Source organism: Zymoseptoria tritici, chromosome 1 (genome assembly GCF_000219625.1).
Source record: "Zymoseptoria tritici IPO323 chromosome 1, whole genome shotgun sequence".
NCBI lineage: Eukaryota > Fungi > Ascomycota > Dothideomycetes > Mycosphaerellales > Mycosphaerellaceae > Zymoseptoria > Zymoseptoria tritici.
The window spans coordinates 1,976,596-1,992,972 of NC_018218.1; the positions used below are offsets into that span (position 1 = coordinate 1,976,596).

At 54.1% G+C, this 16,377-nt stretch overlaps 4 protein-coding genes across 4 annotated transcripts; 2 read left to right on the plus strand and 2 right to left on the minus strand.

Annotated features, from left to right (window-relative positions):
* Positions 1 to 3,912: 3,912 nt before the first annotated feature.
* On the minus strand, positions 3,913 to 6,113 carry MYCGRDRAFT_65640 (uncharacterized protein; the record flags this gene model as incomplete). The annotated part of the gene is made up of 1 exon (XM_003857469.1): positions 3,913 to 6,113. One exon carries the CDS (start codon positions 5,971 to 5,973, stop codon positions 3,913 to 3,915), a length of 2,061 nt encoding a protein of 686 aa, XP_003857517.1.
* Positions 6,114 to 6,368: 255 nt separating this feature from the next.
* MYCGRDRAFT_102248 (uncharacterized protein) lies at positions 6,369 to 7,563 on the plus strand (the record flags this gene model as incomplete). Its single annotated transcript, XM_003856086.1, has 4 exons — positions 6,369 to 6,532; positions 6,720 to 6,854; positions 6,910 to 7,013; positions 7,066 to 7,563. 4 exons carry the CDS (start codon positions 6,512 to 6,514, stop codon positions 7,430 to 7,432), a joined length of 627 nt encoding a protein of 208 aa, XP_003856134.1.
* Positions 7,564 to 9,078: 1,515 nt separating this feature from the next.
* MYCGRDRAFT_89129 (uncharacterized protein) lies at positions 9,079 to 12,044 on the minus strand (the record flags this gene model as incomplete). The annotated part of the gene is made up of 4 exons (XM_003857468.1): positions 9,079 to 9,227; positions 9,496 to 9,931; positions 10,065 to 11,449; positions 12,023 to 12,044. 4 exons carry the CDS (start codon positions 12,042 to 12,044, stop codon positions 9,079 to 9,081), a joined length of 1,992 nt encoding a protein of 663 aa, XP_003857516.1.
* Positions 12,045 to 14,741: 2,697 nt separating this feature from the next.
* On the plus strand, positions 14,742 to 16,151 carry MYCGRDRAFT_65650 (uncharacterized protein; the record flags this gene model as incomplete). Its single annotated transcript, XM_003856087.1, has 2 exons — positions 14,742 to 15,579; positions 15,636 to 16,151. 2 exons carry the CDS (start codon positions 15,031 to 15,033, stop codon positions 16,149 to 16,151), a joined length of 1,065 nt encoding a protein of 354 aa, XP_003856135.1.
* Between the last annotated feature and the right edge of the window lie 226 nt (positions 16,152 to 16,377).

Consider the following 16,377-nt stretch of genomic DNA (forward strand, 5'->3'; position numbering starts at 1 on the left):
CGCGGAAGAGCGGTCGCGGCTGCCTCTATATCAATCGGAGGGTACCTGACCGTACGACAACCCTCGATGACTGGGCCTTGTCAAGTTGACGTCGAGAGTTCGGAGCCTTTGGACGGGGATCGACCGACTCCCTGTCGCCGGCCAATGGGCGGTGGCGACCAGGGCAAGATGCATGACTACCATGCTCCTCGAAGGGCAATCCTGGTCTCACCGTTTGCCCGTCGTCAGTCCACAGTGGTGGTCACTCTGATGAGGCGAGCCGGTTGCTGGGCATGTCACTCGGTCACTCTGTCACAAATCGCCCAATCTATCAGAGGTGCATCAATCCCTCGTCAGGCCGCATCGGCTGAAGTGTGGACGCCGGTTGATGCACGGTGGAAGGCGGTCCGCGGCATGTTCCCCCAGTTCCCTCCAGACAGCGTTGGTACACCGCAGCAAGCCACCACACACTAAACTGCACAGGCATCTTTCCACGCTGCAGCCACGCAATCTGGAGTGACAGGTGGACGCTTGTCTAGCACCGTCTCTAATGGCTCCTGAGTCCGTCTGCGGTCCGTCTGCGCGGCATTGGACCCTTCTGCTGTATTACATTACCTTGCAGTTGTGTACATTCACCCGTCAAAGACGTCAAAGACGAGGCAAGGAGAATGCCCCGCGTGCAGTGCGTGGGTAGAAGCATCCTCTCTGCATACGCATCCGCTGTCCCGTATGCAATGCACGGGAGTGCGCATATAGTACGACTGATGATAGGAGGCGCTGTTGGTTACTACGTCGTTCGCTGCGTCCTGTGCCCGGCCGCATCGCCGTCAGTCCCGCGATGCAGCACAACCCCTTCTCCTGATCGCCAATTCTGATTTGTGATTAACTGTCGCATTCAACCGGAATGGTTTCACACAATAGTCGCATCGACTGAGCCGTACCCGAGGCTTGTATATCACCGTGAATCCGTGATTGAACTTACCACTCCATAGACTCGAGCGACGGTCGATGGTGCATTGGTCGCAAACACTTGCCCAGCCAATTAAACTCTCGCAAGGGCTACCCTTGGCGACGCTCAGTCCAGTCTGGTGGTGTCTTCTTGGAATCCTGGGCTTCTGGAAGGCGGCGAGAAGGTCCACACTCACCTTATTTTTACGCCAGTGCACCGCCGGAGTGGCACCTCAACCTGCCGTTGGCAGGTCTCCACCCATTCCGCTGACAACGATGGCAAGAGAGTCTGTTCATCCACCGAAGTCACGCCCTTGCCAAGTTGAGGACAACACGTCGCCAACGAGGCAATGCCACCGCCAACAGATACCGCAAAGCGAGGTGTCTGCACACCTTCAGACATTACCCCTCGTTTGGTCTCACTGCTGCCACTGCTACAGCAATGTCCATGCACTTATTGGGCAGACACTCTTTTAGCGAGCGCTGAGAGATGAGACACGCAACGTCGTGGAGACGACGAGAAACAATCGGTCCAAATTCCCAATTGAACCAGCTGCCGCATACCTCCTATACGAGCGCACAAGCGGACGGAAGGGTAGTCGGCGTCCAGTGGCCATTATTATTTGGTAGCGCGGCAGGTGAGGTCATGGTCCAGCTTGCGACGACGCCGACGAGACAGCAGAGGGCCTCCGTTCGTTCCATGGGTTGCCCAACACAAACGCCGACCTCAGGGTGAAGTCGGCATGCACACGCCAACGAGGATGTTCCTTGCAGCCAACGACGCACGACCTGTTTCCACTCCGGATGCTGGTCCATCGAATCCACTTTTGCAGGTGTGCAAGTGCAAGTGCAACCACATGGTCCAACCGCGCAGCGAAGCGAACGACTCGACTTGCCAAGCCGAGTCCGATTCACAAGCCCGGCGATCTAGCTGGCCGACAAGGTTGACGCCGTTGGCTTCTTAAATCGCAGGCGTGGCACTAGGAGGCACCTAGCGCGGGGAGTCTAAAGTTCGCCCAGGGCACAACCTGAAGTGAGCTCGGCAAACTTTCGTGCAAGGCTCGTGGGTCGGCGTCGGGTCGGGTGCAACCACACCTGGTCGGCTATTTCACGTGAAAAGTTCGGCATTGGAATCATCGACACCATCCCAACCAATTCCAACACGGCCATGGAACTGCCCACACTCTCGCACTGCTTTTCGACCAGCGGACTGGACTTGATCGTTGCATTGGAAGGCGATCGCCCCCACTGATGGACCGGCGAGCTTCGTCGTGTTTTCGTCACGGGTGCATACCGCTGACGTCTGCTCGATTAGACCTGCCGACGGCAAATGCTCGAAGCAACCATGGGATCCACGACAAACGACTCGAAATGCTGCCGCTGCCACCAAGACAACGGCATCCCGCTCATGGCCCTCATATCCATCGAGAAGCCCTAATCCGCTATAACCACAGCACCTCACACGACACACCAAATCCTTGACCACCGCCACAGCTACCCGTAGCATCCTATACCGCAAGCAGGTCATGTAACGAATTCAGCCGCCGCTGTCTCTTCGGTATACCAAAAACCAACCCAGCAACTGCCTTCCCAAATCGCAACTCCGATGCGATACTTCCGGGGCGTGCGCGAGCCATGCATCGCGATTTCGTTGCAGGCAACCCCTGAGACGCCAGCAGGGACGTCGTAAGCTGCATTTTGGCGATGTCGCCAGCCAGGTCCCGAACATCACCCCTGGCGAACCCCGGTCGAGGAACGCGAGCAGCATCATGAAGAGTCTCGTCATTTCGGATCCTACTCCGACATCGGATTGGCCATGATCCCTTCCTGGCTGACGTCGACAAGAATCGCGAAAGTAACATTTCCCACCGCCATGACCATTGTTACCAGACAGGATCTCTCGAACGTCTTTCGCGCAGTCAAGCACTCACGAATAAGCCGCTATTGCGACCAGCATACGGCGGCAGCCACCCTAAATCATGGTGACGGCCTTCAATAATACCCACGGCACTTTGAGCATCACCACCCTGGGCCTCACCACCCGGGATCGGAGTTGAACTCCTTCACCCCTCAGGGGTTCCACTCCAAGTGCGAGCGCCGACTGCAATACCCACGTCGTCGTCCGCATACCCCCCACACCCCAATTTCAAGAAGCCAGGCCTTATCCCAGGCGACGGGTCATATATCACGTCTCCCCGCCGCCGCGCCTACAGTAGCGCGGTCAATCCTGACACGACGAGGTAAGTATGCCGCATGCGGTATGCCGCGAAGCAGCGGACTCGAGACGAGCAGCAACGGAGTCGTTCCTTTGACCATCCCAGTCATCACCGTGGGTATTGGGTAGGTTCCATTGCTTCATCGCGCGTCTGATGTCTTGTCGATCGGTGTGGGTCCTGGTTGATTTATAGTCGACGTGCATGCGTAGCGAATCCTCCCGGTGGTGGAGGGGGGATGAAGTGAAGCGCGGAGCGAGTGAGTAATGGTGCATAGGGCTAGTATGGGATCATGGTCATGGGGGGTCTTGTGGCCTCGAGGCTCGGATCCGGACTGATGGAGGTGATGATTCGTCTGTACGAGGTGGATTGAGAAATGGTATTGATCGACCGATCTGGTTGTTTCGTAGCTGCAGATTGTGGAGTAGTTTAATGTCAATTCTGGTAGATCTTTGCCAGACTCACTATGGAGCTATCTACGGAGCTATCTGGTAAGTTTCGGACACAATGCGATGTGGTGGTCGTAAGCGACCTCATGCAGCTCCTATCGTGAGACGTCACTTCATCGTATGCACTGCATCCATCGTGTTGAACTCTCCGCATTCAGCGATGAGATGAGCTGCGAAGATAGCAGAATCATCATCGGTCGTGAAGTCAGGCGTCCGAAGTCGGCACCAGGTGAGGCCAACGAAGCCGACGACGCAACGGCGACGAGCCGTGTCGGACGACTGCCAGGTCTAGACTTGCGCATCTTCATCAAAGTGCCGGATCCTCAACCCTCCGCTTGGATTTCGTAGCTGTTCGACTTGTGTTTCGGCTGGAAGTTGAAGTTCTCATGCGCCTTGCCCAGGAACATTTCCGAGATTGCAATCCAGTCTTTGTAGTTACCACTGGCAAGCAGCGTCTCCAGCTCGTTTCGGCCCCTATACGCCGGTGGACGATCGCCGAACTTGGGAGGGAGGTGCTCCAGCAGACCGATCGGCACGTATCTGCAGGTGAAGCTCAACCACTCCAATAGGAATCGTCGAGTGGTTCCGACACCAATCTCGTCGGAGCCCCAGTACTCCAGTCCGTTGCGTACGAACTTCTCGATGTATCCGAGGCGTTCGGTGGCTGACTTGTCGAGGTACTGGTTGCTGGAGATCTCTTCGAAGAGCCAGGGTTTGACCAAGGCTCCGCGACCGATCATGCAGCTGTCCACGCCGGCGTGCTCCATATGATTATTATAGTCGACGTGTGAGAGAACATCACCGTTGCCGCAGAAATATGGCATTCCATCGTTAGACGCTGGAAGGTCTCGAGCGTCGGGCTCGCGGGTGGTGTCGGTCACGTCGTCCCGCTCTGCTCTCAGATTCTTCACCAAGCTCGCACACTCTGCAATATACTCCCAGTCTGCGTCCTTTGTGTAACGCTGTTGTCTTGAGCGACCATGAAGAGTGATGGCCGCGACTCCAGCAGGACCAAGATCGTCGCCCAGTATCAACCGCTTGCACAGCTTGACTGCAGTTGGCTGCTTGTCTCTGATTCCCATGCGAATTTTCACGGTAATCGGCACCTCTTTTGAGACAGTGTTCATTCCGCGTAACATCTTCTCCAGCTTGCCATGCGCATCCAGTAGTTGAGATCCTGCGCCTTGGTTGCACACGAGATCAATGGGACATCCACAATTCAAGTCAATGGCGCGGAGTCGTGGGCATAGATCTGTCAGCACTTCTGCAGTCTTCATCGCAAGCCACGGCTTATTGGCTGCGATTTGAGCACCGAATCGAAAGTCCTTGCCATTGTCGTAGTCACGGACAACATTCTTGGGAGAGAATGCTGGTGGTGCCATTTCGGACTCGTGAGCCTTCATGAGAGCCCATTCACCCTTGTCACCCTGCAGAAGCGGCATTCCCATAGCCATCTCCGACCAGGTGATTTGAGCTCCGAGCTCCACAGCAAGCCGGCGGAAGGGAAGATTGCCTTGAGTTGTAAGTGGAGCAAGCACAGGAGTTTCCGGTCCGTAGTAGATGCGTCTCTTCTCCGAAGGTCGGAGCGGTGGCTCGACATAGTCCGCTCGGTCGTCCTGCTTGTCTGCCTTCCCATTTTCGATGTCATACTGAAGATTGTACCACTTCATGAGTTGGTCAGACTTTGGCAGATCATACTTCTTCTTCCTCAGAGTGATCTTGTCCTTGTTGTCCACAACGTTCACGATACCAGCGGTATTCTCATCGTCTTTCCAATCGTTGCTGCCCACTGCTTCTCCTTCTCGGACCACAACTTCACCGTCCTTCTTCACAAGTTGTACCAGTTCCTTCCTACCGTCCTCAAGCTCCCTCTCCTTTGAATGAGATCCCGCGAACCTGCATCTCCAACCAGCACCACATTGGCCTTTTGTCTCGAAGATCGGGCACATGCCATTGAATGTACTTAAATCTTCTCTCTTGCCATCCTTGAGGTATTTTCGAATATCATGCTCGTGCTTGCATGTAGGGTCGAAGGGACATACGGTTTTCGCGAATTCGTTCGCTGCCTCACGAGATCTGCAAAGTGAAATGGCGTCCCGAGAGCTGCCAAAGTTTCTTGACTTATTCTGCCCGCCTTTCGTCTTTTGACCTCCTCGTCCTGCAGCTTTTCCTTGCTCCGCTTTTCCACCAGCTTCGGCGGCGTCATCGTCATACTGCGAGCGGTTGTCGGTAGTCTTGACGTCCACGAGAAATTCCTTCTTAATCGGAGCAATGCCCTTCTGTCGCTCCGATGCGCTCGGTGTGGCGATGCTATCGGCGACGGGATCATGTTCGACTTTGACGCGCTTTCTAGGCGCGTCGTCATCAAGGTGGTCACCATTCATGTCCTCGCCGACAGCACCATGTCTCTCGACCTTTTCCGCTTTTGTCACTGCAGAGTCGCCCGGCAAGATCTCGCTTTGAGGGTGATTCAAGGAATCGGCGGATGGCTTGTGCTCGAGAGCTTCCGAGGGCTCGAGAGGATTTGTGGTCATGGTACCGTTCTCCATGTCGTTGTTGTTGCTGGCGAAGATGGGTTGGTCGAGTACCTGATCACATGAACGTGATTCCTCGCCTCTTGAGGTGTTCACTTCAAATTTTGATTAAGCTTTTGGCACTTTTGGTGCGGGCACATCCGCGGAGAGGCAGTCGCGTCAAACCACGTCATCGGCAGTTGAAAGTGGGCAGGGCAGACTCTCCAATCCCAATCTTCAACAAACACAACACTTGACCTTTTGTCATCACCTACAACACTCTTCAGGACCGTCGACATCGTTCTGCAAACTCGCAGCTACCACCTCCAACTTTTCCGAAACGAATACCACCACCTGACCTTCTCTTACACCGAACGGTTCTCCGCAGTACCTGCATCTGACCACCACCATGACGCTCTACTACAGTTTGGTATGTTCCCTGTCCAGTCGTCCCTCATCAAACCTGCACTCTCGACACGCTTCCACTGCCCACGACCTCCTTCTCAATTGAACACTCCTCCGCACACTCGCATCATGGGCATGATCTATTCTCCAGTCCGTGGAACAGCTGCCTTCCCCACCATCACTGAACACGTCACTAACAATGTCTCTCACAGGTCTTCGGACTTCTCGTCTTCGAGATGGTCGTCTTTGTCTCCCTCATCGTCCCCATGCCATTCGCCGTCAAGCGAAAGCTCTTTACCTTCATCAGCGAGAACCCGCTCATCGCGAAGCTGCAATACGGTCTCAAGGTAGGCAGAAACAGGACAGTACCATGATTGAAAGGACAAAGCCAACATCTCGCAGATCACCTTCATCTTCATTCTGATCCTCTTCATCGACAGTGTGAACCGCGTCTACCGTGTTCAGGTTGAGCTGGCACAGGCGAAGCACCAAGGCGGTGCGGCCGGGTAAGCACCGTCAACAATGAAGTCGCGAGATTCTCACTGACGTTTTAACCAGCGGCGTTGCCGGTACCGAGCGCATGGAGGTCCAGGCGCGCAAGTTCTACTCTCAGCGCAACATGTACCTCTGCGGCTTCACCCTGTTCCTTTCCCTCATCCTCAACCGTACCTACGTCATGATCCTCGATACCCTGCGCCTTGAGGCCGAAGTCAAGAAGCTCACAGGCAAGGACTCGGCCAAGACCAGCTCCGGCATCGGCGAGGCTGGTGAGCTCGGCGAGATCAGCAAGCTCAAGAAGGAGTTGAAGAAGCGCGACCAGGACATCGAGACCTTGAAGAAGCAGACCGAGGGACTCAACAGGGAGTACCAGCGCATGGGTGATGCGGTCTCCGAGCAGGACGGCGGTCCTAAGAAGGACAGGTGAACGCGTTATTCGGCTTTGAAGAGCTGATCGCCAGGCTGCGAGATGTCGGAAAAACAAATCAGCAAGGAAGGCCAGAAACTAAGGTCACACGAGGATTTCTTGACGAACGCGACACACGGGAGAAGTTTACTGGCAGCAGGCTGGTGAGAAAGGCAGGGACGAGCACCTGCGGGATGGACGATATGCAGTGCGGCGAAAGTAGCAAAATCTTGGGTATCACGAACGAGTAACGTACGATGAAACAGCTTACCCTCCACGTCTTTTTCCTCTGATCTGAACCAAGCTTGGAAGGTCAATCCCAAATATTCGACATCGATCCTCGCTCAGATGAGTACCTGTATTTCGAGACTGATGCGTCTTGGACCCTGATCCAAGACAGCTCAATGCAGGGCCAGTAGCGAAGTATCCAAGGCTTTCACGTGAAAGTCACTCCAGTGTGCTAGAAACGAATAAACTTGGTCAGAAGATCTGGTGAGACAGAGACATGAGGAGGCGAGCTGCCAGCAAGGACACAATGGTCTCATGCCCTTCCCCGTCACGTATCGCTGTATGGTAGGTGCGGTATGGGCTGGGCAAGTAGTGAGGCAGTAGCAAGACAGCATCGACGAGAGGACGTCTTCTTGCCAGAAAAGTCAAGCGAGCATGCTAGGGGGACTTGAGACCATTCAGAGTCACCCGAATCAAGTCTCAATGCTGTATAACGTACGTAGAATAGAGCTGCGAGCTGTCGCCCCTCTGCACGTGAGGCGGCTGGGGGCTCTGTGGACTGACAGTCCGACATCGTGCCCTTGCCCTCACTCGGCGATTTGCCTCAACCCTTCCAAACCCTTAGAGACGTGCTGAGCGTTCGCAGGCCGTATGAGCGCACGTCTCGGTCCAACATCTTGCAGACGAATCGTTAATCAAGCCAGCGCTTATCCGCGCAACCCATCACTATCCTTAGCTGATTCAGTGCTTTGAGACACGTCTCCCACTCCGAGTTTTGGGTGGTTCCGGTGACACGCACGATTTCATGTACTGCTGAAACGGTCATATCCAGCTTGCTGCCACCAGCTCCAGCCGGGAACCTCCAGCTTCTTCGACTGTGGCAGTCGAGACACCATCTGACAAGATTCTCCCAGTGAGGAATCCCCACAGGAGACAGAATAGGTCGACTGCGGGCGGATCGAAGGCGACGATGAGCCCAAGACGGGCGATGACCGGATTGCGAGGATGGCCTCAGCAACGAGATGGTCTTCTGTGTAGTCATTGGCCTTATACCTGCGGCCAGGAGAAAGTCAAGAGTGCCCAGAGGTGGATGGAATAGCACCGAAGTGACTGAATCCGGGAAACAGACAGAAACATCCAGCGACCCCGGGTCTCATGTCTCATGAACTGTCTCACCAAGCTTGCATGTTCTCGTAGCCAGGACTTGACTACCCGCTGATCGCTGCCAAGTCTTCGTAATCACCAACTCTCCCAAAGTATCACCACAGACTCGAAGTCTCGACATGAATACCACCGCGAAGATGAAGGAAACGCAGGCCCCGTTGTCAGCAGGCCAGCAAAGTCTGAAGAGAAGCCACCCGATCCCCTCAAACGAAGAACACCCAGGTTCGAAAAGAGTACGTCCAGAAATCGACGAGGCCAACATCCTCGCTGTGCGCCTACGGAACCGCACTCCAGCTCGCAAGCCGCCGGGGTACTCGCATCTTCTCAATCTCCGCCCAGAGCTCAGAAATAGGATCTGGGAGGAAGTCGTCGTCGAAGAAGAGCCCATCGATGTCGACGAATCCTTGCGACAACCCGGTCTGCTCTGTGTGAATCGTCAAGTCTGCTCGGAGACCCGACAAATGTGGTGTAAGCGGAACACCTTCGACGTCCTCGTGCAAAATTGCGACGCCAGAGTGTTCTGGAAGCTCGACAGACTTCTACCGGCAGCGAAACTCATCGCTGCCTATCAGAAATCCGGCATCAACATTCATACCGAATTGACCGGCGACTGCAACTGGGCCAATCTCCTGTGGTGATGCCGTGAGCTGCAGCAGCGACGATTGCGCATGTGGCAAGGAACTAGATCGGACCTAGACGAGGTTGAACAGGTCGTGGGCTCGGCTTTGACGGTCGCGATTTCGCACAGAGGAGGAGCTTGGTACGATTGCTGCAACGCATTGACCGCGCTGCGACACGCCTATGGTGTTTTTGATCCGGAATTGGCTGCAAGGCGGGAAATGGATCGTCGCGGCCGATTGGAATGAGAGCGAGGATGAGTCTCAGAGCGACTACAGCGACAGTGGCGCCGACAGCGACGGTGAGACCGAGGGAGGTGATGTGTCCAGAGAGGACGATGGCCTCGACAGTGGCGATGAAGACGTGCAGCAAGAGGGCAGGGACCAGATCGCTGCATGTGTCGCGCGGAATGCCCTTCATGTGCTTGTGTCCCACTTGGGTCTTTCGGCCGACTGCCCCAGCCAGTGCCATATTCCTCATCCTCACGTCTTGTGAACAATCTCGCGAAGTCTGCGAGCGACAAAAGAGAATGAGCAAGGGGCTGCGAGGTGCCGGGATGACTGCTCAATGCGCGATGTCTCGGACGATCCGGCGTGACCGATCACCGCCAGACTTTTCTCCTTCAAGCCTTCCTCTTCCCCACCTGCCCCAACCCAACCACATTCCTCAAACTGCCAAAAGCCAACACATCCGCCATCCTCTCCCGTCCGGCGAAAAGCATCACAAACCGGTCGACACCACACCCCCACCCACCCGTCGGCGGCAATCCCCACTCCAGCGCCTGCAAATAACTCTCGTCCAACTGCATCGCCTCGGAATCCTGCTCGCGCATCTTGGCCTGCTCCTCGAATTTCCGCCGCTGCTCAAATGGCGAATTCTCCTCCTCGTACATGTTGGCGTATTCACGGCCTTGAATGAAGAGCTCGGCGCGGGCGGCGACTATCTGGTTGGTGCCGGTGCAGAGGAAGTGCTTCGACAAAGGAGACATGCAGGCCGGATGGTGGGTGATGAAGAGCGGTTGTTTGTGGGAAAGGGGTTCGATGTAGTGCGCCGCGAGGGCGTCGAGGAGCCGTGGGAGTGTCGGGTTGGCGGGTTTGGGGATGTCGTGCTTGTCGAAAAGGGAGAGTACTGCGGCTTGCGCGTCCGGGTGTTGGAGATCAGGAAGGGGGCCGCGGAGATGTTTCTCCAATTCAGGGATGAATTCCACCTCGTCGTAGTTTTTGAAGTATTCAGCTCCCCATGGCGCCTCGTCCTTTATGCGAAGGTTTCTTTTTCGGTAGGATCGAACTGCCTGCTCCGTCAGAGTGATCAGGAACCATGTTGTTGCTATCAAGTCGTCCAGCGATGCCCATGCACGGTAGAACTCGCAGATTGTGAACTCGGGATTGTGCGTCGTGTCCACACCCTCGTTTCGAAATGCGGGCCCTATCTCGTAGACACGCTCCATACCACCGACTACCAGCCGCTTGAGCCACAACTCAGGCGCAATGCGAAGACTCAGCTTCTCACCTGCGAGCTCGGTGGCTTCGGTTTGAAAAGGACGCGCTGCAGCGCCTCCGGCAAGTGCACTCAAGATCGGGGTGGTGACTTTCGTGTATCCTTCGTGACCGAAGAAGTCGATGAACTTGTGTTCAATAAGACTCCGGATTTCCAGTGTCACCCTGGCATCATCGTTCACCAGCATGTCGACATGGCGGGATCGGGCTCTGGCTTCGGGATCTTCCAATTTGTCTGGAATTTGATGCAGAGATGGCGACATCATCGTGGGCAGTTCTGTGGCAAGTATGGAGGCCTCGCCTCGTTCGGTGCAATGATTGTGTCCTCTTACCATGTAGAAATCGCCTTTCCTGATCATCTTGCCAAAGGCTTTAAAGTCATCCAATGACAGTTCACTATTCTCTTTCTGCAGTCGTTTGAATTGGCAAACAATCTGTATGCTTCCCGAGTCTTTCACAGTCCCTGATACTGTCTGGCCCAGGTCGACGAATATGAGCTTGGAGCCTGCAGTCCTGACGGAGCGGACTCTACCTGGACGATGTCAGTGCAATACTTGGTTGCTTCCGCCAGTAACGTCAACAGTACCTTTGAATACTACATCAGAATTGGTGTCAGTCTCGCCTGAATTCAAAGACAGATCTGGAGCACTATCTGTCTTGAGCTCTCCCAGGCTCGGGCGACGGATCTCCGGCAGTCTTGGGTAGCATTGCGACAAGGGCTTGTATGTCTCCAACTGAGCCACTCTTTTCTCGTAGTCGTGTGTCGAATCACTCCTCTTTTCTTCTACACATAGCGACGGCTGCGAGGCGAAAGAACGCGTGATGGAGGGACATTGAGAGCGTCTGAAGCCGGTGAAGAGATGGGGTCGAAGACGGCGGGTGAAGACATTTGTATTTGACATTATCTACTGTGCAACACATTAGCTTCGTGTGACTTTGCTGCGTAGAGCAAGTGAGATCGGTGTGAATATGAAAGAGGATCAGGTAAGTGAGAAGGTATGATCAAGCTCCGGAGAGTCATTCGCAACGGTTCTAAGGTTATGTTCGGCTCATCATGTTGGTGGAGATGGTGTAGAGAGTGGTGCAGTGGTGAGAGTGAGCGTACCTCCGGGAGTGGCATGGACCATGAGAGAACATTGACCGACGTGGCGGAGTGTTGTCGATGAAGATGATGGTGGAGGCGCGTCTTCTTGGAGCTTGGCTTTGGAGAGGAAGAAATTGACAGGTGAGAGAAGCTCCCAAGGATTGCGCAGCCACGGGCGCTAAATTCGGACGAGTCGAGGCTCAGTCAGCTGTAAGAACATCGAAAGACTGCGCCTCGATCAAGTTGAGAATGAGGCCTCCATTTGGGTCAACAACGACGATGAATGAGCGGTGACATTGGTATACTGTCCAAGGTAGTCCCATACTGTCATAACACTATTAATACCGTATACGCAACATTCGTCAGCATCTCATCTTCTGCGATTTCTACTCTCGTCCCCGCGCATCCAGATCGGGGTCTCGCCAGGCCCAAGGGGTCCTCCCCAAAGCTTATCGCACTAGAACCACCAATCCTTGAAGAAGTCGACTCCAGCCAACACAATCCTACAAGGGGACTTTTAAGCAGCTCCATCGCGTGCGTGCCTCAGACTTCTCCAAGACCGAATCGAACCCTTTCTTTAAAGCTTCACGTCCTCAGACCCTCCTGCGACACCCTGAAAAGGACCACCGACATCACCTCACCTCCCTCGTCACCCCTCCCTCCCTGTCAACGGTATACATCATCGCCCAGCCCCTCGACGAACGCATTCCTTCCTCCCGCCAAGACGACCGCTGTCAACGTCCGCCAAGTGCCTCGCCACAAACCGCCCGCGAGTACGACCTCGTCGAGCCTCCCTTTGTGCGACTACTCGTGTTGCAAGCTTCTCACCGCCAAAGCGGTGTTGGCCGGCTCAATGAGAATTACTAGCTTAACACGACTGTATCTATTGTATTCACTGTCTACTACGGATATCGTTCATCACAACTATCCAGTCTACAACAGACTGCTTGAATGCTGCTTTCAGGCCTCTAACCTTAAACCTTGGCTGCCAAACCCTCCGGATTGTAGCCAGTCTGTGTCGATAATCAGCCGTTTCTGCCTATGCAGCCTTCCTTCGAATGGCGTCTATATTATCCTTATTGCGTTGTTCAACTGCAGCACGAGCATCTGCTGCACTCATAACACTACTAAGCTGTAGCCGACGCCTCTTGTCAAGTCGACGAGCCATCCTTTAAGTGTGGACTGCGTCGTATGCTTTTAAGTCTTCTTAAGCGAGCTGGAAGCCCATGGCTTAGATCTTAGCTCTACGGAGCAATAGCTCTAGGTACTCGTGAAAGCGTGTGTTCTTCGTGGATTGCAGCATTATGTCGGCTTGCCTCTTAAAGCTCCGGATAGTTAGAGGTGTTGTGCGCTCTGCTAGAGGTAGCCTTGGTAGTGTGCGTAGAGCTAGAGCTGTTATCCTTTTAACTTGAGCACGCAAAGGAGCCAATACTTGCTCCGGATTGAATAGCCAGATGCTAGTCTTTAAGAAGCTCGATTGTATAGTTAATGGCTTAAGAGCCTGCGCTCTGAAGTGCTCGAAGTCTGCGAGAAATGCTAGTTTATCGTAGTCCTTAATGCCGAGCCTTGCAGCACGATCTACAGCCTTACCGTAATAGTGCTTGTATAGCTGGAAGACTACAACATCCAGCGGCTGCAACACAGCTGTTGCGTGTGAGGGCAAGCTAAAGGGAATGATGCCGTTGTTGTCGCAGAACGTGATAAACTCTTGTGTGCAATAAGAGCCGTGGTTATCTATTAGGAGCAGCCTCTTCGAGCCCTTTAGCTTCGAGTGCAGCTTAAAGTGTTGCAGCCATTCGAGGGCTAGCTGGTCGTTCGTATAGCCAGATTCCGAGACTCTAACGAGCGTGTTATCGTGCAGATATTTGTACCAGTTAGCTATGTGTCGTTTGCCAATAAGGACGAGCATTAGAGGCACCTTGGCTCCACTAGCTGATATTGCTTCGATAACCGTAAGGCTCTTACGGTTCGTAGAGTTCGGTAAACGTGGCTCTCGCTCTGGCACCTCTGTAAGCACGTATTTAGCCTTTGCAATACCGACTCTGAAGCCAGACTCGTCTATATTCCACGTGTTATCTGGTGTAATACTATGCTCTTTAAGAACCAGTCTTAGCTTCTCATACTAGCCGGTTAAGTCCTCCAAGTCCTTAGCGACTGCCCTAGCTATTTCCTGTAGTTTCTGCTTCTTCTTAAACCACGTAGGATTGCGAGTCTTCTACCGCGAAGCCTAGTAAGGACCGACTGTCGATAGTGGTATGTAAGGATCGGTGTGGCAGTCTCGAAGGATCGAATTGGCGGTAATTGCGACCATACGAAGTCGAGGGGATATTCCAGCCTGATCCAGTCGACGTAGATAGTGAACGAGCACCTTATCCTGCTTATCTGTAAGCTTCCTGTTCGTCGCGGCACGGTCACTCTTGCTCGGTCGTCCTTGTGTGCGGTAGAGCAGTCGTTAATATGGCACGTCGAAGTGCAGCGCTGCCTCTGACACTGGGGTCTGTAGCGCGTCGGCGAGCTATTCCATAGCCTCTGCAATGCGATCCTCTATCTCAAAATACGAAGACATAATGATGGGGATGATACAACGCGTGATAAAGGCACGCGTTGTGGATTAATTAATATAGTCGTGTTGAGCTGGTGATTCTCATTGAGGTGGCCACCACCGCCTTGGCGGTGGATGCTTGCAACACGAGTACCGTGCAAGCATTTCTCCGACCTTGCCAGTTGCACCGCCATCTCCCAATCACATACATTTGTACCACCACCCAGTCGCTCGTTTTTCGGCCGCTTGACTGCGGCCAAGCACTACCGCAACCACGTCGAAATCAAAGCATTACGCCCGCAACTCGTTGCTCGGTGGGGACACGGTCTATCAACCACTCTCCGGCAACTCGTCCTTTTCCTCTCAGCGACCGCCCATCTACAATCCCCCCGTCAACGCCGCAGCGTACGAAGCAGGCGGCTACCATGATCGTGAGGGCCTCGCGACAACACACTTGACATCCAACGGACGCTCACGAAGGGGGAGGATGTATCTGCCCAGCACAAAATGGACGTGGGCGTTCATGCTCACGGTAGCCATACAGGCCCTGGCATGTATCGCAGTACAAGCATACGTGTTTGGAGAGTTCTTGAGTAGTCTGGAAGGCAGTCCAGCTGAGAAGAATGGAGGAAGGACTTCGACCGCGACCACAATTCCCACATACCTCGCGCTGTTTATCTTCGGATTCATGTACCAGCTGGTGTTGGCATGGGATGCGCTGCGGCTGAAGAACACGATTCAGGTCATCGGACTGTGCATCTACAACCTGGGCATGCTCATCTATTCTTCCCTCCAGACCAGTCAAGTCTACGACGCGATCCGGCAGCTTGTCTCGGAAGGAAGAATCGAGTCGGATGAAGAGGAGAATACATACACCCAACTGCGACCATTCCTGATCGCAGCACCATGCATCATTGCGTTGGGTACGGTGGTACTCTCGTTCATCGCATGGAAGCTATATCACGAATTTGCCTGGACGATATACAAGCACATCTCCGCCGATCTGCGATTGAAGAGGCGCTATTTGACATATCAGGTCAGTCCTCTCATCCCTGTCCTTCCACGTACCCAAGCACTGACTATTTTTTTTAGATCTACATCGCCCTCCTCAAATTCGACTTCTTCTTCTTCCTCGGCTTCACCGTCCAATTCGTCGTCGTTGTCGTCTCCGCCCGCGACGCCGAATTCTATTTGACCATCGCCGCCATCCCCGTCACCATCATCCTGCTCTTCCTCGCGGCCTACATTACCCGGAAGGAATCCTACTACGGCCAATTCTTCATCATCGTCATCTACTTCACCGCCATGGCCTACTTCGTCTTCAAGCTGGTCCGGATGTACACGCCTCCGAGAGAAAAGGACTACCTCGCGGCGCGGAGCTCGCTGACGACATTCGCGGTGTTGACCCTGCTGCTGGTCATTGTCACGATCGCGGCGGCGATCATGGTCATGATCAATTTCAACAAGGGATTGAAACCGCACATTCAGAAGAGGAAATTGCCGAATGCGAATGAATTGCCGGAGGTCAATGGCAAGTGGCAGACCAGCGACTTCAATGGTCCGCCGCATCCGCTTGGACAGGTGCCGCAGCGCATGACGATTGATTGAAAAGGAAATGGGAAAGCGTGGCGTCCAAGGCGCGTGGGATAGATCGATGAAGAAGCGTTGCGTGTTTTCGGGTTTGTTCAAAAGATACCTCGGGAGGAGAAGGGATGGATTAGGTTGTTCCTTTCTTCGGCCCCTGCTTGTGAAATTTAGGTTTTTGCTTTTTCCCGCACTGGCTTGACTGCACTGTGGCGATGAATGATGAATGAAGCATTTTCGATACGCCTCC